This window comes from Hyperolius riggenbachi, chromosome 10, assembly GCF_040937935.1.
Source record: "Hyperolius riggenbachi isolate aHypRig1 chromosome 10, aHypRig1.pri, whole genome shotgun sequence".
In the NCBI taxonomy this organism is placed as follows: Eukaryota; Metazoa; Chordata; class Amphibia; order Anura; family Hyperoliidae; genus Hyperolius; species Hyperolius riggenbachi.
In genome coordinates, this window is record NC_090655.1 from 67460390 (window position 1) to 67487206 (window position 26817).

At 44.5% G+C, this 26817-nt stretch overlaps 1 protein-coding gene across 2 annotated transcripts in view; it reads left to right on the top strand.

The window, feature by feature from the left end:
• The window catches only part of ATRNL1 (attractin like 1), a 903042-nt gene that overhangs the window by 302420 nt on the left and 573805 nt on the right, over positions 1-26817 (top strand). For both annotated transcript variants that reach the window (XM_068257926.1, XM_068257927.1), the window contains exons 16-17: positions 4656-4869; positions 17737-17925. In XM_068257926.1, the coding sequence (XP_068114027.1) occupies positions 4656-4869; positions 17737-17925 (403 nt within the window). The remainder of the gene's footprint in view (positions 1-4655; positions 4870-17736; positions 17926-26817) is intronic.

Here is a 26817-nt window from a genome sequence, read left to right on the forward strand (position 1 = left end):
CATCTGGACTGATTGAAATCACACAAGAGCTTCTTGAACTGTGTACTTTTGGATCTTTCTGCGGAAGCTACTCGACTCTTGAGTGGAGCAAAAAGCTGTCTGATACACCTGAGCTGGAAATGTCGATAATAGAATTTTATCTCTTGAAAAAGGACTGTGATGGGGCAACTTGTAAGACGTGGAACGGACTTCAAACAGGAGCTGGGAGGTATATATATGAATGCAAATGTGGCATTTGTCAGAAGGCCTGTGGATTGTCAGTGTAGTATGGACTACTCCACTGGTCCTTTCTGTGAACTCCCTGCAGCATTCAAGAACTCACAATGAAGAATGAAACTGCAATATGTAGAAGTAGGGATGGTCACTGTGGAGGAACCACGGTAGCCTGTGTGACAAAGACGAGACCAGGAGCCAAATGGTGCAGTATCGTAGGATAAAATTAGCTTAGTATTACTAGAGTAGTTATACTCAGAAAGGTGTGTTTCAGAACCTGCAGCCACCGTATTTTGCCTACGGGGAAAATGCAATCCCTGCCCGGTAATCCAGGTCCTGCTGGAACCAGATGGTCGCTCTCCTGGGGTCCATACTAGCTGTGGATTGCACCACACTAGTGGGAAGGACACCTCCAAAGAAGGTGTAGTGGGCAATGAATAAGGGTGAAGGCGCCCAAAAATAAATATTTCTCAGAGTATACATTGCAATGATATAAATACATGATGTATCTTACCTCTCCAGATGAACCAACCCAGAAAAACAAAGGTTTAGATCAGGTAAGAGTTATTGAAGCACAATTAAAAAAAGTCAATGCGTTTCTCAGGTCTTTGCCCGCATCCTCAGGTCAATACAGTGCCTTAAGGAATTAAGTTTGCAGCATGGGCGCCAAATTGCAATATGGTTGATTGGTTGAGAGCTGATTCATGAGATAAACAGAGAGGGAATTTGTGAGATGTTGGTTGGGGTAGTGCTGGCTGTCAGCCCTTCACTGTGGTGTTCATACATTTTTATTAAACGTCAAGTTGGAGGCTAAGTCTCAGATGAAGGCTTTTAGGTAGGTTGAAGTTTAGGATGAGGAGATTAAGTTGGGTCATAGTTACCGTGTAGAATGTGATATTGATTTAAAGTTGAAATATTTGCATTATCGTATTAGATTGACAGTTAGTATTTGGTTGTTAGATCAGTGGATGGTTAGATGGTAGAGGGTTAAAGATTAGGGTTTGTGAGCTTGGTTGCTTTATGGTTAGGTTCTTGAAGTTCACTTGGTTAATATATAAAATTGTGGGCTATGGTTAGGTTGATGGTGTGGACTAGGAACCTTAGATCAAAAGGATCCAATAACTTGACCACCCCTAGAGTTCAACTAAAAATCTTTGGAGCCAGAGCTTTCTGTCATGCTGCCCCTGCCCTGTGGAATGCCTTGCCAAACTTAATCAAGACAGCTCCAACCCTGGACACGTTTAAAAAAAACCTGTATTGAGAAAAATCTCCCCTGGGGGGTACTCACCTGGGGTGGGGGAAGCCTCCGGATCCTATTGAGGCTTCCCCCATCCTCCTCGGTCCCATGGCGGTGGAGATGAAGCTCCCTGAACAGCGGGGATATGTACCTTCCCTGCTCCAGCGCAGTATCGGCTCTCCGCCTCGGAGATGGGCGGAAATAGTCTATCGCTGTCGGGCCTCTCTCCTGAGCAGGCACAAGTCTCCTGCGCCTGCGCAGTATAGCGGACCCGACGGAGATCGGCTATTTCCGCCTATCTCCGTACTATTTGCTGCAACAGCGGCTTGTCAGGCTTGTCGAGGGAAGATTCCGGGACACTTCGGGGGAGCCAGCGCTGGACTGCCTGCAGCTACAGGGGAGGGGGAAGCCTCATTGGGACCCTGAGGCTTCCCCCTCCCGAGGTGAGTACCCCCAGGGGAACTTTTTTTGATACAGGTTCTCTTTAAATCAAAAGTGAAAATCCACATGTTAAAGAGAATCTGTATTGTTAAAATCGTACAAAAGTAAACATACCAGTGCATTAGGGGACATCTCCTATTACCCTCTGACACAATTTCGCTGCCCCTCGCCAGATTAAAAGTCTTTAAAAACAAGTTTAAAGTTTTAAAAAGTTTGTTTATAAACAAACAAAATGGCCACCAAAACAGGAAGTAGGTTGATGTACAGTATGCCCACACATAGAAAATACATCCATACACAAGCAGGCTGTATACAGCCTTCCTTTTGAATCTCAAGAGATCATTTGTGTGTTTCTTTCCCCCTGTTCTCATGCACTGAAGTTTCAGGCTGCTCTTTTCTTTCTGCAAACAGCTTTGCCCTTGTCTGTAATTCTTCAGTATGTGAAAGCCCAGCCAGCTCAGAGGACGATTTATCCAGCTTGTAAAAGATAAGAGAGAAGCTGCCCTAATCTACACAGGCAGTGTGCATAGAGGGGCCTGGAAGGGGGAGTTCATAGCAGAACCACAACACTGAAGAACTTGGCAGCCTTCCAGACACAGGCCGACAAGTCTGACAGGGGAAAGATACATTGATTTATTACAGAGACAGTGATAGTATAAAGTGCTGCAGTAAGCCAGAACACATTAGAATAGCTTTTGGAACTTCTAGGATGATAAAAAACAGGATGCAATTTTTGTTACGGAGTCTCTTTAAGTCTGGCATTTATGATCACATAACTTTTCCCCTGTACGCACCACTATGTACTGATCTGAGACAAGCTTATGTGTTTTGGGTCCTACGGGAGAAAAACACTTTACAAATATTCCGTTGTTGTTTGTATTGGAAGTTGAAGCGGGCTTGAAGTGAGGGATGGGTTTAAAAATAGATGCTTAGCTCAGTAGTGGAAAGCCTGTGGATAGATCAGGCTTCCCTGTTCCTTCTGCAGCCCACCCTTTCAGCGCTTGGTCCCTCTAAGCATATTCAGGAACAGCTTGTGAAATAGGCTTCTCGTGCCTCCTCGCTCGTACGTGTGTATCCATACTGTGCATGCACAAGTGCACTTTATTCCGAGTGGGTTGGAATGTACCGTAGTTGTTTTTCCTTTAGCGGTTTTGTTTGGAAGAAAAGAAACTGAAGTGGAAATGGAAATAACACCTCCCCCCCCCCCCCCCCATGCATAAAACGTGAGCGCTGATCAACTTGCACCGTAGGCAGCCATACATCTTTCCAGAAGCTTCCTCGTCTTCCAGCATGGGGTTAATTCTCAGGGGTCAGTATGCGGGCACACAGAAATACCGTAAAATTCTCATAATCCTGCCTAAGTTCTCTCCATCCTTTTCTTTCATTATTCTGTCAGGGCACATTTTATGTTTTACATTAAACCAGTTTTTGTTCATAGGCGGCCTACAAGGTCAGCACAATCCACGGGCGTCAGTAACACCGCGTTCCCGTGGTTTTATGGCACACCAGATAAAACCACACCGCTCTGCACTGCTCACCCATTATAAAACATAACTGTGTGTAACTGAACCTTACCAGAGGGGAAGAACTTCAAAACTCGAACAGGCCATACATCACTCAATGTATGGATGGATCGACCATTAGCTAGGTCCATTAGACCTATTGTCTGCCCATACACTGCACACCAATTGCCAATAGATTTCATGATGACGGACGGACAATGGCCAGGGACCTGTCAGCCATCGCGATATCAAACGCCGTTACTGCTGCACACTTGATTGAGCCCTTGCGATGGAGATTATTCACCTTTCCCACTCAATCCATTAGACCGATTTTGGGTGGAAATTGATGAAAAGATCAATCAGATGGCCATATTGTGGCACCGATTCTCTTCTGAGCCGATAAAATGATTGATCAGCGCGATGTATCGATCAATGTAGGGGCACCCTTCTTTCTATTGGCTGTGGTTGTAGCAGTACAATGGCCCTGGGGCCCATTCCACAAGCAGTGTTCTCCCCAGAAATTTTTTCCAGACGGGTGGCAAGAAAAAGTAGCCGGATAATGCACATCAGGGTAATGCAAGTCTGGTGCAACTCTACTTACTGCATAGGAAGAAGTTGAGTAGAAGAGCCGATGACAGCCGGGTGCTCACCAAAATTAGCCTGGTGGAGCACCCGGCTAAAAGAGCCTGGGGAGAACACTGCGCAAGGGTCATAAAACAAGTGTGGCCATTATGATCTTCACACCCATAACAAGTGTAGCCACAAAACACCTGATCTGTCTAGGCTAAAGTATAGTCCTCTGTATCAGAGGAAGGGAAGGTTAGTAGTTAGGGCCCCGCTCAGCTCTAAGCCCCCCTATGATCGCAGGTGCTGCTTAACTCTAGTTGTTTCCCTGGTTGCTGTTACCCTTTGCCCATTTTAGGCCTCTTGCAGACTGAAAATCGCAAATCTGATTTCCGATTCCAATTTTCGAGCCCGATTTGCAATTCCAATTTTCCCTGGATGCTATCAACACAAGAGAAAAAAACACAGCATGGAGTACGGATTAAAAATCGTGAACCGGAAGCCCATCAAAATCGCAAATCGGAATTGCATGTAGTGTGCAAGAGGCCTCAAACAGACTGTTTGCAAATAACTTCATTTTATTGAGGTGAACTTGCGTGTGACATAAGAGTTTTCAGTATGGGTCTTTTTTGGACCCTAGCACTGTACAAGGTATCTCATGATGGACACTGATGCTCTCTCTGTATTTCCGCTTGCAGAAGTTGTCACCCTGGGTGGGCTTACGAAAGATCAACGTGTCCTATTGGGGCTGGGAAGATATGTTTCCGTTCACCAACACCACCCTGCAGTGGCTGCCCGGAGAGCCCAGCGACTCTGGCTTCTGTGCTTATCTGGAGCGAGCGGAGGTGGCAGGACTGAAGACCAACCCCTGCACCGCCATGACGGACGGTCTCGTGTGTGAGAAGCCTGTGGGTAAGTGTGACCCCCTCTAATAAGAAAAATGTGACTTTATGGTATTGTGTACTTCTATCTTGTATTGTCCATTCAAGTATACCTGCCCTGAGGCAAAGGTACTTAAAGGATACACAAGGTGACAGGTGATCTTATGAGATAGACATGTGTATGTACAGAGCCAAGCACACAAATGACTATGCGGTGTTCCTTTTTAGCTTTTCCTGCCTGAAAGAGGTGAGCATCAGGTATGCAAGTGACAGTTTGTCTGGGTTGGGACTGGGTCGCACTATAGCTTAAAGGACAACTGTAAAGAGAGGGATATGTAAGTTGTAATATTTTTTTCCTTTTAAACAATACCAGTTGCCTGGCAATCCTGCTGCTCCACAGCCTCTAATGCTAGGTTCACGCTATGAGAGTTTCTGGCAGATTTACTGGTGTTTCTGGTGTTATGCAGGCACTGCTGTAGCCAAATAGACCAGCAGAGCTGCCAGGCAACCAGTATTGTTTAAAAGAAAATAAATATGGTAGCCTCCATATTCTTCACATTACTGTTGTCCTTTAACCCTCTCTGATAAGGAAATACAAACATAAAACATCTTCCTAGCAGAAAATGGCTTCTGAGACCAGGGAATAGATAAACAGGGTCAATAGTTCATAGATTTTAGCTCTAGCATACTTCAATGAATGCGTCATTGAGGAGAGACTAACTTAAAAAGTAGATTTAAATATAAAATAAAACTGTGGGATATCTAAAATAAAGGTCATTTTTAGAAGGAGGATTGATACAACAGTTTTTCTCAGTATTTCACCTCGTGTTTCCTTTAAACAGGAACTTTAACCATGGATTGAACTTTATTCCAATCAGTAGCTGATACCCCCTTTACGTTTCCTGGAATAGATCATTAAGGGGGTCTGTATGGCTGATATTGTATAGTATACAATAGTATAGTGGGCAGCACGGTGGCGTAGTGGTTAGCTCTCTCGCCTTGCAACCCCAGCCAGGTCAACATCTGCAAGGAGTTTGTATGTTCTCCCCGTGTCTGTGTGGGTTTCCTCCGGGCACTCCGGTTTCCTCCCACGTCCCAAAAACATACAGATAAGTTAATTGGCTCCCCCCCCCCTAAATTGGCCCTAGACTACAATACATACACTACACAATATAGACATATGACTATGGTAGGGACTAGATTGTGAGGTCCTTCGAGGGATAGTTAGTGACAAGACAATATACTGTATACTCTGTAGAGTATATATAACTCTCAAGATGTTGGCGCTATAGAAATACTAAATCTTATATAATAAAACTCCTATGTCCCTGCATACACCTGTCTCTGTGTAGCGTTGTCCGTGCTTTTTGCTACTGCGCATTTGCACAGCACGGACCCAGCCTCACAGAGACAGAAGGACAGGGAGCCGAGCGGGCGGCCGCATGTGCGGCAGGTGAGCGGGTGGCTGGGTGTGCGGCTGGTGAGCGCGCGGCGGTCGCTCGTCGGGCGGTGGCAGGTGCAGGTGGCGGGCGCACAAGCGCCCAGAAACACAGACCTATAGCCCGTTTTTAAACGGGCTTAGGTCTACTAGTAATAATAATAATAATAATACTAATACTAAATTGTGGTGAAACGCATCCCACAGTGTGATGTCCGGGCCATAGTCCTTACAGTTTGCTGTAGTGAACCTCGTTGCATTGTGGGAAATAAAGAGAGATTTATCCAACTTCCAAGCAAGCAGTATCTCCCTCTGTGCATAGACCTCTCAGTAAGCAACATTTCATACATATCAACTGGCAGGACTTAAGATGTCAAAGATGTTCGAATCCCAGCCAGGTCAACATCTGCAAGGAGTTTGTATGTTCTCCCCGTGTCTGTGGGTTTTCTCCCACATCCTGAAAACATACAGGTAAGTTAATTGGCTTTCCCCCTTAAATTGGCCCTAAACTATGATGATACATGCACTACACGATACATACATAGACATATGACTATGGTAGTGACTAGATTGTGAGCCCGTCTGAGGGGGACAGTTAAGTGACAAGGCTATTAACTCTGTACAGCACTGCGGAAGATGTTGGCACTATATAAATACTAAATAATAATAATAATCATGTCACCACGAGTGTTATATTATAGAATGTAAATCAGGGAGAGGAAAGCTTTTACAATTGGCAAACACTGACTAAATAAGCTATAAGTGAATATTGTAAAAAAAAAAATCATTAAGTCATTTTCACTACTGTTCCTCTTTAAAGTGAACCTAAAGGCAAAAAAATTTGAGATTAACTCACCTGGGGCTTCCCTCAGCCCCCTGCAGACGATCGGTGCCCTCGCAGCCCCTCTCCGATGGCCCAGGACCCACCGGCGAACACTTCCGGATTGGCCGTCACCGGCCGACAGGCATGGGAACGCGAGTGATTGTTCGCGTTCCCAGCCTGTATATCGCCCCCTATGCTGCTATTGCGGCCTCCTGGGGCCCCCCAGATGAGTTAATCTCATTTTTTTTTTGCCTTTAGGTTCACTTTAAGATGAGCACAGAGGTTTGTTCATGCCAGTGGCAGACCCAGCCAGCAGTGGGCCCCTGTGCAAAATATCAATTGTGGGCCCCTAACAGGCAGCAAAAAGTGGGTGTGGCCATAACTAAATTGGGTGTGGTTACACATTGCATATATTTACCAATAACAGTCTATGGCAACCTTCCCTGAGGCCCAGAAATATTTCTTGATGCATACATGTAACATCTGCATTATACAGGCTTCTGAATAAAAGCACAACTGAGGTTGCATTTAAACAATGCACATTGCCCGGCTGTGCTGCTGATTCTCTGCTTCGAATACATTTAGCCATAGACCCTGAACAAGCATGCAAATCAGATGTTTCTGACTTAAAGAGAACCCGAGGTGTGGATCGTACAAAGAAATCTATACACAGCGGCTGGGTCTGGCTATAGTGCCCAGCCTCTGTTGCTAGTTGAATCCCCCTGAAGTGCCCCCTGCGCTCCGCTCTCCCCCATAAATTACGGCCGCGCTGTTTACCTTACTAATGTCACTCACGCCGCTCCCCCCGCCTCCTGCAGAGCGCCGGTCCCCGCCCGCGTCCCTTTCCTCCAATCAGCGGCGAGGGAAGGGACGTGGGCGGGGACCGGCGCTCTGCAGGAGGCGTGGGAGCGCCGTGAGTGACACTAGTGAGGTAAATACAGCCTGCTGCGACACGCTGCGTGTCGCCAGTGCGGCTGTAATTTATGGGGGAGAGCGGAGCGCAGGGGGGACTTAGCGGGGATTCACCTAGCAACAGAGGCTGGGCACTATAGCCAGACCCAGCCTCTGTGTATAGATTTCTTTGTACGATCCCAACCTCGGGTTCTCTTTAAGTGTTGAGCTGACTGGAGCAAATGCATATGAATCTAGGCAAAGATGGTGCAGTCTGCAGTGGCAGTGTGCAATCTAGACTACCTGGCTGGAACGTAGTACAGAGGGGTGAGTAAGCTAGAAGACAGGAGGTGCACTGGGAAGACAAGGCAGTGGATTGTAAACTGGGTGGCTCCAAGATTTTTTTTTTTGGTGGGTGCTATGCAAGTGCTAGATCCACTGCAGGGGTAGGCGCGCGCAACGCGGAAAAAAAATGGCTTGTCCGTGCACTGAAAAGTGGGCACGGTAATGACGGGTCATGAGCAGGGCCAAATGTACATGAACTTGGCAGCAGTTAGTAATTCACTGACAGTGGACATCAACAGGAAACTTTGAATGAAGCCCCCTCTCCTAAAAAAAAAAAAAAGATGTCCTACTTACTATACATGTAGCAGAGATTAGATTGTACTCTCCTCGGAGAACAGTCAGTGACACGACTATGTACTCTGTAAAGTGCTGCAGAAGATGTCAGTGCTATATAAATACAGATTAATAATATGGTAGGACATTAAACTAGGACTATGGTAGGATTAGATTGTGAGCTCCTCTGAGGACAGTCAGTGACATCACTATGTACTCTGTAAAGTGCTGTAGAAGATGTCAGTGCTTACCAATACCGACTGACCATGGGGCTTGCTTGATTGGTTCGGATCAATGTCCTCCTGTCTGTCCCCGTGCCTGAACACTTAAGGTGGGTGGGCTAAGCAATTGCCAGGTAGGGAAGGTGGGTGGGTGGCTGGATGGATGATTACCTGGTGGGGGTGGGCAAAGATAGCCTGGTGGGAGTGGGAGAGTGGGCGGATAGATAGATAAATAGATAGCCTGGTGAGGGTGGGCAGATAAGATAGATAGCCTGGGGGGGGGGGGGGGGGGATCAGATAGCCTGGTGGGGGGAGGGTGAGCAGATAAGATGGATAGCTGGGTGGAGTTAGGAGAGTGGGCAGATAGATAGCTGGGTGGGCAGACAGATAGCTGGGTGGCATGGTGGGCAGATAGCTAGCCAGGTGAGCGGGTGGGCAAATAGCTAGCCGGGTTGGTAGATAGATAGATAGATAGATAGATAGATAGATAGATAGATAGATAGATAGCCGGTGGGCACGTGGGTAGCATCAGATAGATAGCCGGGTGGGAAGGTGGCCAGATAGGTAGCCGGGTGGGCAGATAGGCAGCCAGGTGGGCAGTTAGGTAGCTTGGTGGCAGGGTAGGCAGATAGGTAGCCGGGTGGGAATATAGGCAGGTAGCCGGGTGGGCAGATAGTTAGCCTGGTGGGCAGATAGTTAGCCGGGTGGGCAGTTAGGTAGCTGGGTGGGAGGGTAGGCAGATAGGTAGCCGGGTGGGCAGTTAGGTAGCCAGGTGGGAGGGTAGGCAGATAGGTAGCTGGGTGGGTAGATAGGTAGCCGGGTGGGTAGATAGGTAGCCTGGTGGGAGGGGGGTAGGCAGCCGCAGACAGGTAGCTCAGTGGGGGTGGGGGGCCTGACTCCTATCCTCCCTGCCTTACCTCGGGGGGGGGGGGCTCCCTCCTATTATGAACTTCGGAGGAGTGGCATATACAGCAAGGCTCCGGCGGGGTAAATCAGACAATAGAGGTCCAGCTTCCCGGTCTACACTGTCTCCTCTGTATGCAGCTCGCACTAAATCAGGAAGAAGTGTTAGCGGCATTTAGAGGAGACCGCGAAGACCAGGAGGTTGGACCTCTAGCGTCTGATTACCCCGCCGGAGCATTGCTGTAACCGCTGCTCTTCCGTTGCTCATAATAGGAGGGGGGCCCCCGAGGTGAGGGAGGGGGAGGATAGGAGTCGGGGGCCCCCGGTGGAAAGCAAATAAAAAATACAAAAAAAATGAAAAAATAACCTGGCAACACTTAATGGGCCCCTGGAGAAATGGAACTCGAGGGGCCCTTGTGCGCTTGCACGGCCGTAAGTCCGACAGTGGTTCATGCTGCTATGAAGTGTCTATTCCTTTCCTTATTCCCTCTGGTCGCCATAATCGCTCTTTCAAAAATGTGATTTTTGTTAGAAGTCAAATTCCTGCAGCCCTAAAACATACTGGTAGGTTAATTGTGCCTGTAGTGTGGCAGGAACATTAGTCGATAACAATAATAATAACGATAATGTTTGTAAAGCGCTTTTCTCCCATAGGACTGACAGCGCATAGTTGAGCTCAACTTCAAAACTTTAAGTGATGAGGCTTGCTCTATGTTCTTTGTAAAGTGGTTATCTTCCTACCTCTCTGGAAGGTCCTTCACAGTCTCCTACTCAGATCAGATCTCTTCTCCTCATGCTTTGTCTGTCGGGGTTCCCCAAGGCTCTGTCCTTGGTCCCCTCCTCTTTTCCATCTACATGCATGGTCTTGGTGATTTAATCAACTCATTCGGGTTTCAATACCACCTCTATGCAGACGATACACAACTGTACCTCTCTGCCCCAGACCTTAACTCCCTCCTTAAACGTGTTCCTGACTGCTTGTCTGCTATATCCTCCTTCATGTCCTCTCGCTTCCTAAAACTTAACATGAGTAAAACGGAACTAATAATTTTTCCACCGTCTCTGTCCACCTCCCTGCCTGAAGTAACAATAAATGTTAATAACACTCCCATAACTTCAGTTCCCAAAGCTCGGTGCTTGGGGGTGATATTCGATTCATCTCTCTCTTTTATTCCTCATGTTCACTCCATAACCAGCTCCTGCCATCTCCAACTCAAAAACATATCTCGCATCCGTCCCTTTCTCACTCAAGACACAACTAAAATGTTAATACATGCTCTCATAATTTCTCGTCTGGACTACTGCAACGTACTACTTTGTGGACTACCGTCTAACAAACTGGCCCCGCTCCAGTCAGTACTGAACTCAGCTGCTCGTCTCATTCATCTCTCTTCTCGATCTTCCTCTGCCGACCCTCTTTGTCAAGCTCTTCACTGGCTGCCAATTAACCAGAGGATTCAGTTCAAACTCCTAACCCTAACCTACAAAGCTCTCCACGATCTCTCCCCCCGGTACATATCCTCATTAATCTCCAGATACAAACCCAATCGCAATCTCAGATCGGCACATGATCTTCTGTTGTCCTCCTCTAGAATCAACTCCTCACATTCACGTTTACAAGACTACGCACGCGCTTCACCCCTCCTCTGGAATGCCCTCCCACAACACATCCGTCACTCGCCAACCTTTGCTACCTTTAAACGCTCTCTAAAAACACACTTGTTCCGACAAGCATATGCTCTACCTTAGGCCACTTCCCTTTGTACTAAGACCAAATTGCACTCCTACTAGGTATCCTAAAACACAAAGCCTCTATATATTTGCTGCATACTACCCCTCCTCTTGTTTCCCCCCATTCCCTTTAGATTGTAAGCTCGCAAGGGCAGGGCTCTCTCCCCCTTTTGTGTCTTGGTAACCATTATACATTTTATTCATCATGTTAATTTTATCACTGTCATTACCAATTCTATAATTTGTATTTTGTATCATTCTTTGTATTTTGTCACTAATTATGTATCTTGTATATTGGTGTACACCATTGTCTGTATTATTATGTACCCCATGTTTGTTTCTTACTTTGTACAGCGCCACGGAATATGTTGGCGCTTTATAAATCAATAATAATAATAATAATAATAATAAAGTGCTGCTGAAACCGTGTCAGTGCTATCAAATGCTACACTCAGGAAGGGGAGGGTGCAGATAAGGGGGCCCGCCTTGGTAAAATGTCTTGTCTTTAGCTACTGGTATAACAGGCAACCACTGTGCTAGCTTCTGGAGTTTTACTCCGGGACCACCGCTTTAGGTTTGGATCCAGGTAGGTTGCTCTCCTGTGGTGTCCTACCTAGTGGGGTAACTTTCTAGGGGAAACACATCAGATTCTAGCAGTACTATTTATGTTAGCAGCAAGAGGGCCAAAATTTTAAAAGCGAGGGGTGGTTTAAGTTGGCATGGTCAGGGGAGGAAGGGGCGTTCTTAGGAGAATTGCCACTTCCTCCAGGTCCATATTAAATGTTCTTTACCAGCTGAAGATTTCGACTAGACAAAAAGGATGGTGCTGTGACGTATATGTCACAGCACCACATATACAATGGTTTAAATAAAACGCCAACACTCCCTCAGTTCGTATTTTTCAGTTTATGCAACTGGTTGCAGTTTAAAGTGGACCTAAATTAAAAATACACGATTTCAGAAATAAAATCTATTTTCTAAATTATAGTAATAAATAGCAGCCTTTTTCAGCTGCATGATGACAAATATAAAATATTTTGCATTTATTGGAGGAACCCCTCCCTTCCTTTCATATTGCCGGGACAGAATCCGGCAGACTGCTGGAGTAGGTGGTGTCCGGCAAAGGAGGAATTGCTAATGGCTGCCACCTGTATAACCCTAGTAATGAAAAGAGAAGGGTGAAAAGCATGCACTGAAACGCTCATAGGCTTGAAGGAGTGTTTATTTATCTTTGTATGTGTCAGAGTGGTGCAACTAAATATTTTGAATTAAAAAAAGTTTGGTTTGGGTCCGCCTTAAAAAACACGCACACGCACACACACACACCAGAACACTCACACACACACACACACACACACACACACACACACACACACACACACACACACACACACCAGAACACACACACACACACACACCAGAACACACACACACACCAGAACACACACACACACACACACACTGCAGAACACACACACTGCAGAACACACACACACACACACACACACACACACACACACACACACACACACACACACGCACACACACTGCAGAACACACACACACACACACACACACACACACACACACACACACACACACTGCAGGACACACACACACACACACACACACACACACACACGCACACACACACTGCAGAACACACACACACACACACACACACACACACACACACACACACACACACACACACACACACACACACACACACACACACTGCAGAACACACACACACACACACACACACACTGCAGAACACACACCTCATGTATCCTCCCTGCACTTTGCTTTCTAGTGCCGCAGCTTCCATGTCGGCCGTCTAATCCCCATTACTGTCCCCTCCGTACTCCCTGCATCATTATGGAGGGCTCGGGGGAGCTGAGCTAGTTGTTTCAGGCCTATATTCAGCTTTACCGCAATGGGTAATAAGTGCAGTGATTTACCCGACTGTATTGTCTCCTAAAATGTACATTTTCCACCCTGCTCACCCCCCGATGTAATCTCACTCCGTTGTGGCAGTAAATTGTACAATTGTAGCATTCTGTGTTCTGCATCCTCCAGGGCCATTCGCCCCTTGTTATGCTCGGAGTCCCTCTGGGCATTATTAGATCTGCTGCAAGTCCATTACCCCCGCTCTGCAACTTTCTCCCTGATATCTTCCTGCACTTCCTGTCGGTGAAAGACGTGCCAGTGCTAGAATCTGTACGTTTTGTGGAGGCTGCAGAGCTAGAGATCTGTAACAATGGACACTTCATCACACCTCACTATCATACAGGTTTTCTCTGTGTACCCTATGCCCAACAATTGCTGGGGTAATAGGTCATTATCAGCCCTTTTGTTAGGTCTATTTTTACTGTGATATCAAAGGGAAACAGATAAGCAACAGCATCATTATTTTTCATGGAAAACTTGGCAACTTGTCTGGAAAAAAAGATGGGTGGTATTACAAAGTATATTAAATAAACCAACAATATACAGTTTACATAACATGAATTTTAAATTTGGATAACCAGCAGGTCCAAAGTTTATAAAACTTCTTTTTAGAACCACTATTCTCATAGATACTTTGGGAAATTGGTAAATCTGTACGGATAGATTGAATAAGTTCTGTTAAGTATATTGGGTTGACATTTTTCCATTTCAGAGCAATCGGTCTCCTTGCATAGAATAGGAACAACCTAGTCAAATATAGTTTCCGCTCAGAAAGTGAGCGAGTGCCAAAGATATTTAGCAGCATTACTTTTGGAGGTGAAAGGAACAGAGGCGCCCACAATTTCCGTAAGGAGATTGTGTACTTCATCCCAATAGGTACGGATTTCAGGGCACAACCAAAAAATATGAAAGAAACGAGCATTGGATTTGCCGCATCTTCAATCTTGGAGAGTTTGTATGGGGTAGCATAACAACTTTTAAAGGGAACCCAAGGTGAGAGGGATATGGAGGCTAACATGTTTACTTCCTTTTAAATAATACTCGTTTCCTGGCTGTCCTGCTCATCCTTTGCCTCTAATATGTTTATCTATAGACCCTGAACAGGCATGCAGATCAGATATCTATGACAAATCTGACAAGATTAGCTGCATGCTTGTTTCAGGTGAGTGATTTACACCCTACTGACTGGAAAGATCAGCAGGACTGCCAGCCAATATGGCAGCTTTCATAGGTCTGTCGGTGTCCTGTGCTGCCGTGCCTTGCTCCTTCCAGTCTGCACCTATCTAGTGGCAGCACATTCGCTAGCTGAAAAAAATCGTACCTGTTGGATTTGTCCACTGCACAAAGTGGGCATTGGAAAGTAGAGCATCATTCTGAATGCCTGTTGGTGCACTTCCGCTGCTCATGCCAGGAAAACAGTCTGACAGCAGAGCTGGCATGAATAGTAACTGTGCTTACAACTGTGCGTGTATCCCCTTCCCTCTCCTCCTCTGACACTCATCACCCATCTCTCTCTCTGCACTTCAGGGAGAAAACATTGTATCTTCAACACCCCCCCCCCCCCTCCCTGCTTACTAATCAATTTTGAAACCCACCCTTTCAATACGCACACTTTGAAACTTCCCACTACTGTCCTCTCTACCCCTCTACCTTTCTCTCACCACTTGTTTTTACTGTTCTGCCCCCCACCCCAGGACACATGCAAGGTTCCCCCTTCATTGCATTTTACCTATCTGTTGCCCACCCACACCTTCCTCTTCTTTCTACACTTATACAAGCTGGCCTATAAAGGGTGTATGCATACATTATATATGTATATCATAGGCTGCATCTCTTTAACCCATAAGTCATGCAGTTCAGAGATGACACAGCGCCAGAACAGAAAGCTATTAGCTAATGAGAGTCTCCATGAGAAGGTCACCCTGGCCTCCCTCTCTGTATGATATAATGATAATATCTGTATAATGTGTATGAATATAAGTGAATTATCCGGGATGGAGGCCGCCCCTCATGCTGCTCCGGCCCTGTAATTGTATTTAGTGTAAGTGCTTCTCGGAGGTAACTGGCAATCTGCGGGAGTGCAGAGAGTGGCCGGACCGGCACAACTGACCACCTGCACCGTGCATATTACTGCTGCTGTGCTAAAGGCATGCTAAACCCATCTTCCCTAAATCCAGACCTTGGGCTTGAGATAGTTAAATGACAACTGAACTGAGAGGGATACAGAGACTGCCATATTTCTTTCATTTTAAACAATACCAGTTGCCTGGCTTTCCTGCAGATCTTTAATGCATCAGTAGTGTCTGAATCACCCATCTGAAACAAGCTCTTGGCTAATACAGACAAACTTAAAGCGGACCTAGACCCAGGACCTCCTGTCTGTTTTAAAAGATAAGCAACAGCATCCCAGAAAGCTTGCATAATTTAACTCTATCAGTTAGCCATTAAAAGGTATTATTTTTTACTAAACATTGTTTTTTCTACCTATATAATCTGTATTTTCCTTCAACCCTGTGGAAGAGTTTAGGTTCCCTTTAAGTCAACCATTTGATCTACATGCTGTTCCGGGTCTATGACTAAATGTATCAGAGGCAGAGGATCAGCAGGGCTGCCAGATAACTGGTATTGTTGAAGAGGAAATACATATGGCGGGCTCCATATCCCTCTCACTTCAGTTTAATAAGAGGTTACGATCAGAGAAAACCGCATGTCATAATAGCCAGTATTTCTGGAGAAACAAGCTGAGGAAATCATAGAGAAAGAGAAGCTTCCCTGTTCAGTTCAGTGCAAGGGATGAAAGGGGTGTCTGTGTGGAAGTCAAACTTTGCATTTACTTCAGTAGCCTGTATCTCTAGAATGACTGCTGCAATGACGTGTTTTCTGTAAAGTTGTCTTGTGTGGCGTCTCCCTCAGCTGGACACGTCTGACAGGCAAGACAGCCAGTATCCTGCTGAATGATGGGATGAAATTACAGAACTCAGGGGACCAATAATCCACAGTTTTGACTCTGATCACAAAAATTTGACAGCATTGCTTTCCATGATGGGGTCAGATTAAAATCCAGTAACTAATGCTTGTGTACGGTTTTCATTAGATACGCCATTCCTTTCTCTGGCAAGGCAAAATGTAGAAAGATGGCATGTTTCACCCTGAAAGTTAAAGAGAAACTGCAGTGAAAATATGATAATTAATAAAATAACTTTTTTTTTTACAATATTAATTAATAGATTTAGTGTTTCCTCTCCCTGATTTACATAAGGAAATGTATCACTGGTGATGACATCTTTAGTTCTGCCACCTGATCTGTACGGAATGTCGGAATGTTCATCACTGAGTGTTCTATGCACAGAGGGAGATGCTGCTAACGTGGCAGTTGGAAAAAGCTGTTATTTCCCTCAATGCAACGAGGTTCACAGACAGAAAACTTTCAGGACCATGGTCATGACATCACACTGGGGGAGGGGTTTCACCGCAACATCAGCTATACAGACATCCCTGATAATCTATTTGAGAAAAGGTAAAGATTTCTTATAGGGAGTATCCACTACTAATCGGGATGACGTTCATTATTTGGTTAAAGTTCCTCTTTAAGTTCCTCTTTGAAGATCTTTTTATTTCTTGTATTTTCCTGCAGAAGTTGCAGTAAGAATAAATATGGCTGCACTTTCTGTATTGGAAGGAGAGTAGTAATGAGTTTCTGTGATTTCACTAATTTCTGTTGTTACCCAATCTAGCAGATAATTGTCACTGCAAGGGATCTTGGGAAGTGTAGTCTTGTTGGGGAAGAAGGTAGTATCTTCTACCAGTAGCTGCCAGGGTAGGCAGTGCCACTGGAATAATGAGTTGCTGGGTTATTAAAACCTGATTTACAGTAGACACAGGTTTTATTTTTGATATTTTTTTTAACAATTTAAAGTGAGGATCTGGACTTGCTTTATAATCCTCAGGTAAGTATAGATTTTAGTTTTTTTTGTATAGAAGAAAGTATAGAAGTCCTGTCTATACAAAGGTCTCGTCTATCCAAGGGAAGTTCGCCCTTCTTGCAGAACAACAGGTAACTTTAAAAATCACATGTGAAGACTTCAAAGGTTGGCAAGTATTGGACAGAAATTGGTAGTGAGTTTCAGAGGAAGGGTGAGACTTCTGAGGAGTCCTGCTTGTGAATGGGGGAAAAGCTGGTCTCCATGTCATAATATAATGTTCTCAGTAAACATGTCCATAGCTTAATGTTGTGTTGTGTTCTTCAAACACTCCAGCCTTTGTATGTTTACTGTGGTGTGTGTTTTGCCGACATGTCACCTCCTCCTCTTATTCTTGCAGTCAGCCCCAATCAGAATGCCCGGCCGTGCAAGATGCCCTGCTCCCTGCGGAACTCCTGCTCCAACTGCACTAGTAACGGCATGGAATGTATGTGGTGTAGCAATACCAAACGCTGTGTGGACTCCAACGCCTACATCATTTCCTTCCCCTATGGACAGTGCCTGGAGTGGCAGACTAACACCTGCTCCCGTAAGTAACCAAAGCCTTTCTTTTTTATTATCTTACATGAAAAAAGTTTTGAATCGGGATGATACCATTTATTGGCTTACCTAGAGATAAATAAAAAGTAAGCTTTCGCTAATAAGCCTTCAGCGGACTTGGTGCCTGTATATTGACAATATGTTAAAACACAGCTTATATACATTGGATGTTCAGAGGAGAAACATTCTTTTGCAGACATAAATAAATATAATTAATTGCCACTTCAGGAGGGTCTTACAGGCATGCTAGCTTATTTATGACAAATATATAAGACCACTAGTCTGCTAAAAGATCACATATTACAGATTCCAAGTGATGGGGAGACATCGTAAATCCAGAGTTCAAATGTGACTGGGCAGAGTACATACACCATTTGTTATAAGCTAAAGAGAATTGTGGCATTTAAAACCCATCTTAGTGGCATTAAACACCATGTCACCAGCATATGAAATAAAATGAATAGTGGCATCTTACTTGAGATTTGTATGGTAACTCCCTCAGGGTTTCATTGTTTCATGGCTGTGTAATATCAGCGCATGGCGTTCCATTGTCAAGGTAGTTTTGGTAAACCTGTATCCTGCACACCTGGACCACCAGACACAGTTCTATTGCATAAACACCTCAAGCTTTGAATCTACTTTACTCTGTCCACCAGTGTATGTCTAGCTTTGCTCTTGAACCTTGCTCCGTATTACATGGCGTACAGAACTTACATCTTTTTAGAGCCTCCTACCTGCTGTCTTGAACACAGGTGTCTGTCACTGGGCCTCCAGGGAATCGTTTGTGTACAGCTCAGTGCTAGTATTTTGATATTTAGGAAGTCCTTTTTTTCTGTTTTGGCTCATGGAGCGGCATTAAGATCTTGGCAGTAACTGAATAATGAGTGTCCTCGTTGGTGTTCCCGGTGGAGATTTTTTGAGGGCCTCTTATACAGTTCTTCAGCTAACAAGCAGTATCAGAAGAGCTTCTTCAAAGGCCTTGGATCTTTGTCCTTTCGATTACCCCCTCTGGCTGAGAAACCCGATTCTTTGACCTCCTTATCTTATTTTTCATGATCATCTAAGTTTTATGGATAGCTGAGAGCTTTTGCTGCATTCCATATGTAACATAGAGGATTATTTCAGCCGGAAGCATTGCTTCCTCTGTGTTGTCTTTAAAAAACAACTCACAAAACCTGCTTGTCAAAAAACACCAGAACTTTACGTGGCTCCACTGTGGATTTCCGCTAAAGATGTGCCAAACTGGGTAGCTTAAAATGGTGATCTTTGGTGGTTACGTGTAACTTCCAATATCCTGAAATGATGAGAGAGACCAGGAGCCCAATGGTGTGATATCGCTAGTATATGTGGCTATAATTCACTGGATAATGTATCCCAGGACTGCTACGCAGGTAATGGTTGGTCGCGAAGTGTTTGAAATTGTAAACCCCAAAACACTAGTGGAGGCGCCTAAGGTATAGCTATGCAAACTATAATATTATAGGTAAGTTATGGTGTATGTTACCTTTTAAGAAGGACAACCAAAACCAAATTTATTGAAAAAAAGGTTTATTCATGCACAAAAGACAACGCATTTCATGGGTACTTGCACTCTTCCTCAGGTCAATAAGGTGCCTTGTTAGCAGTGTTTTCACGAGCATGAGTACCTCGTGAAAAGCCTGTGAAACCTTTTTCCAATAAATTTGGTCTGTCCTAAAGAGGCAAGACACACCGGGCCATATGCAATTCACTTTCTCACCTGAGTTTTCTCCTAAGAGATCATTTTCCATCTTCGATTTAAAATAACCTTGAGGCACTTATCAACTAAAAAAGTACCAAAAAGTAGGTGAAAAAGTACTTTCAAAATTATTTCAAGTATTTTCTTGCTTTTTGGTGGCTTAAAAGGCATTTTATTGACAAGTTTAAAATTATCACCTAGGAGAAAACTCAGGTGAAAAAGTGAATTGCATATGGGCCACCATCGCTTACCTATAAGATTATAGTGTGCACAGTTATGCCTTCACCAGTATTGTTTCAGATAGCTCTGGTTGTATTCTTGGCTTTATATGCACGTTGGAGTTGAAGTAATGCATTATGAGGGTTAAGCTGAAGCTATTGGAGGCATAATTGTAATTGGCATAGCTTCATCAGGGTTCAAATTGGTGAGGTGTTTATCTGGGTTCCTTTTTTTTATCTTCTAGTCGACACAAAGCCTGGTGGTTTGGAATCTCCATATTTTATCTGGGTACTCTGTAACGCCTCTTTTGCATGTCCATACCATAGGGACCAGAAACCGCTGGCAGCAAAAACCGGGGCTCGCCGACGTCACGCCGCATGGAATTGCTGCTGTTGCCCTTCATGCTGCTTACCTGTCAACCATCGCTATGATGGCAAAGCTCTGTGAGCCGGTCAGGAGCTTATTGCATTAGCTCCTGACCCTGTGATCATTATGACCCAATGAGATGGGCTCACAATGATGCCACTCACCTGTCGGCCATCGCTATGATGGCAGAGCTCTGTGAGCCGGTCAGAAACCGATTTCATTAGCATCTGACCCTGTGATCATTATGAGCCAATGAGATGGGCTCACAATGATCACTGTGTTTAGGAGCTAATGCAGTCAGCTCCTGACCGGCTCACAGAATTCTGCCGTCATACTGACAGCAGAGTGAGTAAGCTGCGTCGAGGGAGAGAGCAGCGTCTGTATCGGCAAGAGCATGTGGCGGCGATGAGTGCTACCTACGCCATGGCAGGGATAACCGCTCCTAAACAGGATGTAGATTTCAATTAGCATCGTCCAAAAGCAGTTAAATATATTTATTGGCAACATTGCTAAGGTACAGGATATAAATATATAGCCACTACAGGTACCACATTAAGACCATAAAGAGTATCATAAAAATAAAATATAATGTGAACAGATGATATAGAACCTTTTCTGAGATGAATACAGTTCACAGGAAGCAGGTTCATAAAGCACAGTGTAAGTGACCTTTGCATACATATTAATTTTAGGAGTAGAGTTTGAGTACCAGTATTGCAACAGGCAATAATAAAATAACTACAAAATAAGGAAGGTGGACTGTAGTATTAAAGTGTACCAAGCTGTCGCTGGAGAGATACGTAAAGAGCGCACTTCTCTTATGCAGACTGGCCGTGACTGGTGGAAGTTACGGGTGCCGGAGCTGGAGATGGCTGAGGACAGCGGCATGGGAGCTATCTGTGCAGATGCGCGTGATTCAGCGCGATCACAATCAGTGCGTTTTTAAGCACTGTTGCAATCTCTCCAGAATCGCGGCAAAATGCTGCTGTTTTGCAGTTGTTGCTAATTGCGATACACCCTCGATCGGCGGTAATCGCGGCAGTGAGATCACTGCCATAGGTCAGTGATCTGCAAACTTGGTTTTCCAGCCGTTATGGAACTACAAGTTCCACAATGCATTTGCCTTTATAAATCATGACTGTGGCTGTCAGACTCTCGTAATACTTTGTGGGACTTGTAGTTCCTTAACAGCTGGAGAGCCAAGTTTGCAGATCACTGCCATAAGTTAATATTGCGCTAGCGCATTGGCGATCACTCGCTAATCGCCCAAGTAAGAACGTAGCGTACCATACCCCAGTACCACTATTTAGCAGGAAACCCATTAGTTAGTCACGGTTAAAGGGGAGGTCACCCACTTAACCCACACCTTGTTGAATTTCCCTGGGCATCCCCTATTTGTGTATATACAAGTTTAATAAGTAGTAATAACTTTCTTGTTCCAGGCATTCAGGTATTGTGGGAGGGAGTAATCCAGTTCATTGTTATGACCCTTGGAACATATATAGAGATTCACGTATTAATACGGTTTCAAACAGAATACTGATTTTTGGGAAGGATCTCCAATAGACACATTCTGGCACACACCAGTTGTGGTTGTCCAGTAGTATCCATCCGAGTATCGTCTCCAGAATGAACCATATGAAATGCTTAGTAGAGTCTGCATGCTTGTTAGTGTGGCTCCGGAGAATTGTTAGGCTATTGGTGTGCTATAAACTGGAAGCTCTGCAAGTTTATTTGGCTATTCTGGGACAAAAAGGAACAATTTTGTATGTCCATTCACTGTGCCGAAGTGATACTTTTTAATGTGAAACTGAATTTTTGCAAATAACTTTTGTATTAGGTGTGTCAATATGTAGATTGTAGGGTTTTCTCGCTGGAATGAGTTTTGCAGATAGGCAAGCTAATCTGGGTCAGGATGTTGTCGGGAGAGTAACATTGTAACACTGAAGCCCGGTACACACGTACGAGTCATGTGGTCATGTCGGCCGGCGGGTATCAGGACCAAATTTCTCGGGCTACATTGCAAGGTAGAAGCTGTACAGACATGTTTCTAGCCTGCAGCCTAGCTGCACGTCCTTTTGCTATGCAGGGGGCAGAGGGCCGATGGAACAGTGTAGAAGTGACATCACATGGCGGGAGGGGTGAGTGGGGAGAACAATGCTCTCAGCTGGCGATGGATGACCAAGGCATCGAGTAACATCGAGGGCCCTATACACGTGCTAGTTTCTCGCCAGATGCAGTCATAATCGGCTATATTGGCAGAGTTTCATCTAGCGTGTGTATGAGGCTTTAAAAAAAAAAAACACATTACATAGCCCATAGCCCAGAACACCAGAGTATCATGAGTGCTATTCTCAAAACTGGCGCCAGTGACAGAACCACTAGTGTCCCTCCAAACTTCTCCAACAGCGCTGGAGACTGGGCTATAGAAATGGCTTCCCATCTTTGGGCGGCTGGGATTGGAGAGGGGATGTGAGTGACAGTGGAATCTGGTATAGAGCCTGGATGGGTGGGACAAGGGTTACCATGGTGAATGGGAAGGTGAATGACAGTGCTAGGAAGACATTGCTGTCTGAGGTCATGTTTAAAAATGATAATCAAGATACAAGCACTTTGTCATTGTGTAACACAACAAAATTACTTTTCATGACAACCCCGCAGTCCACGTAGGGAACATAGTGATAGTAACAAACAGGGCTGTGGAGTCGGAGTCGTGGAGTCGGAGTCGTGGAGTCGGGCAATTTTGGGTGCCTGGAGTCGGAGTCGGGAAAAAATGCACCGACTCCGACTCCTAATGAATTTGTAACTGTAATTAAAATAGAAAATATGATAAAATGTTCTATTTCTCAGATAATAGTCATTACAAATAATGTATATATACAGTAATAGCTGTGCTTAGTCCACAAAAATGAAATAAACCAATCAAAATTAGTTACTTGTGCTGCTTCCATAAAGCAGTCCCCGTATTTTTAAGGTCAGATATACATATCTGATTGTGACTGTATATATGATGTGTACACAGGAATCTCATATATACTAAATAACATCTATGCTGTAAGAATAAAGCCTGATGTGTAGCTGTGTCACTAATAGAGATGGTCAATGAGATGGAAATAATTCTGCACTGATGCTGATTTATGCAAATGTATGCACTCTCTTTGCTCATGAAATCAAATAATTTGATATGTTGTTAAAATTTGGTTTGGTGACTACAAATTAAAGGGTAACTGAGACGGATGAAAAGTAAAGTTTTATACATACCTGGGGCTTCCTCCAGCCCCCTTCAGGCTAATCAGTCCCTCGCTGTCCTCCACCACCCGGATCTTCTGCTATGAGTCCTGGTACTTCAGCCAGTCAGCGCTGTCCGGCCGCATGCCGCTCCCACAGCCAGGAACATTCTGCACCTGCGCAATAGTGCTGCACAGGTGTAGTATGCTCCTGGTGGCGGAGTGTGTGCATACGCGCTACGCCCGACTGGCTCAAGTACCAGGACTCATAGCAGAAGATCCAGGTGGCGGAGGAGGATAACGAGGGACTGATTATCCTGAAGGCGGCTGGAGGAAGCCCCAGGTATGTATAAAACTTTAATTTCATCTGTCTCAGGTTTACTTTGTTATACAGTAGTACTATACTCTACATATGCACTCCCCACAGAGCTGCAGGGAATCCACTGAGAATGCTGTGCACATTGAACACAGAGGCGTTGTCTGTTTACAATCTCCTCATTCCCCTGCAGAGTACCTGCACATCATTCTTACATGTACCCAGACTTACATTGCCTAGGGCCTGATAGATGTTCTTTGTTCTGGTTTGTACCTTTTACAAGTACTCTTACCAAGGACTAGTTTTAGTCTAAAGGGAATAAATATAGTAGTCTACATATCCTTCTCACTTCAGTTGTCTTGTAAAATTCCTAAGCGTTGGCAGTTAAGAGACGAATTTCATGTTACATACTTTTAATCAACAAAATTGTAATATGCAAATTAGAGGAGTCGGAGTCGAGGAGTCTGAGTCGGTGGAATCCTAAACTGAGGAGTCGGAGTCGGTGGATTTTTGGACCGACTCCACAGCCCTGGTAACAAAGGTAGAAATAGAAGAAATTATACAAGTATGCAGGTATTACAGATATTTAAACAATTTGTACACAGTGTTGATTCAGAGTTTGTCAAGTTTATGGTGGAGATAGATCTAAAACGTTTACCTGTTGGAAGGAGCACAAAAAAGGTGTTTCAAGGGTGAGTGTTGTCCTTGATCATGTTTTTTGGTCCTCCTCATACAGCGAGTATTATATAAGAGTTCCAGTGATGGTAGTTCAATGCCGATAATGACTTCTACCGTTTTCACAACTCGCTGCAGGGCTTCTCTAGCAGCCTTGGTAAAGCTGTTGTACCGGGCCGTCATGCAACTGGTCAAAAACGCTTTCTGTAGTGCAGCCGTAGAATTTTTTTGTTCACTTTTAAAAGCTTTATGAAATGACATAAGAACAAGAATATGCATATAAGTCAAAAAGTAAAAACGTATCAAATGCAGAGAGAGACTAAAATGTTGCATCTGTAGAAATTATCCAGCAGCTTCTGTGGAAGGTTAGCGCTCCTTAGTTTTCTCAAAAAGTAGTGGCGTTGTTGTGCTTTGCCAATTACAGCTAAAGCATTGTCAGCCCAGGACAGGTTCTCTGCGATGGTAACTCCCAAAAAGCTGGAAACTCTCTCCACTGCCTCTGCATTGATCCAAGGATATTTTCCCTTTAAGGAAGTGATAAAGGGAAGCAGGACGACCTAGCCATGGCGGTGAAGGACGGATGCGGTCGGTGAGCGGGAGGCGTCTCCTTCACCCGGGGGTTACGTGCAGCTCCGTGCTGATGAGCGCGGTGATTGCCGACAGATGGGGAATGGATCGGAGGGGCCGGAGAACAAATGGGAACACGCTGACTCTTGGCAGGCGGCGGGCTGACATTTGGCGGCAGAGACATAAATGAAATTACCAGTAAATGAATAGACTGCGGAGGCCGTTCCGTGGAGCGCCGGTTGGAAGGAGGCCGCAGGTAGCGTCAGACAATGCCGTACGTTAAAATTCCATTTACCACCCGATAACCCCGTGACACGTCCTTCCCAATCCCAGATAGGCTTTTTCCGCACACACAATTCGCCATCCGCCTTCTCCGTCCATAATAATTACGCCATTTGTATTCATGTGGCACTACCTGCCTGTCCACGCTCCGCTAACAAAAGCGCCGGCGTTTAATCCACTTTCCATTCAGAGCTGGCTTATAAAAAATGTATATTTTTATTAAATAAGCCTAATGAAATTTGCAGGCTGTCGGAATGTCTCTACATAGATGGAGCCCTCAGCCAGATTGTATTTCTGCGTTGTCTACAGAAGACACGGCTCCCATAACTTATCAGACTAGTAAAAAAAAAAATATATAAACTGCAATGCCAGACCAATAAAGTAAAAGAACGAGTTTAACATGTAACTTGCAACAAAGAAGAAACTTTATATTTCTAGATTTAAAGAGAGTGCAAAATGAATACAGCTGTCTTGTCCAAACTTTGACCCTCACCCTAATTTATAGGGAAGCTGAAGCCAGAGGGCTATGGAGGCTGCCATATTTATTTCCTTTTAAACAAAACCAGTTGCCTGGCTAGCTTGCTGATCATTCCAACATCAGTAGTGTCTGAATCACACACCTGAAACAAGTATGTGCTTATTTAGTCAGAGTTTTGTCAGAAACATTTGATCTGCATATGCTTGTTCAGGACAGCCAGGCAACTGGTATTGTTTGTATTATACGGTACACAGGACAGGGCCCTATAAATACCTAAATGTCAATTTTGAAAGACTAAAACATATACTTTATTGAATCACTAAAAACATGAATATGCTTATACATGTTTTTAGTGATTCAATAAAGTATATTTTTTAGTCTTTATAATAGACATTTAGATATTCATAGAGCCCTGTCCTGTGGACCGCGTGTGACAGTTTTTCCTTTATACCGACTCCTCGGATAGTGTTGCAACTGGCATTGATTAAATGGAAATAAATATGGCAGCCTCTATATCCCTCTCACTCCAGGCTCCCTAAAAAGGGAACCAGTTTCCAAGTCCTGTTAAGAAAAATAAACTTGTGAAAATATTATACAGGTTGCGGTTTTATTATGGCTTGAAGGACCACTATTGCGAAAACATTAAAATGTAAAATACATGAAGTACATTTTTCCCACATTTTCTTTTATGCTCCTGTGGCTTGTAGATAGAATATGGCCGGTCCATCTCCTCAAGGGGGATTCCAGTGAGAGATTTTGTAATGAATAATAGAGATGCAGAGAATCCCCCTTGAGGAAATGAACTAGTCCAAAACCTGTCAGATCTGTCAGGTTTTTACTGACTACTGTAAGGGACAGCAACATAGGAAAAAAATAATTTATAGTGTATTTTACTCTGGACGAAATATGTATGTATTTAATATTTGTATGTCTTTACATTTTACAATTCAATTTTTCATGATGGTGGTCCTTTAAGGTTCATACACACCTACCAACTATCTGTCCAACTATCTGCCAAACTTGTCTGTTAAGCC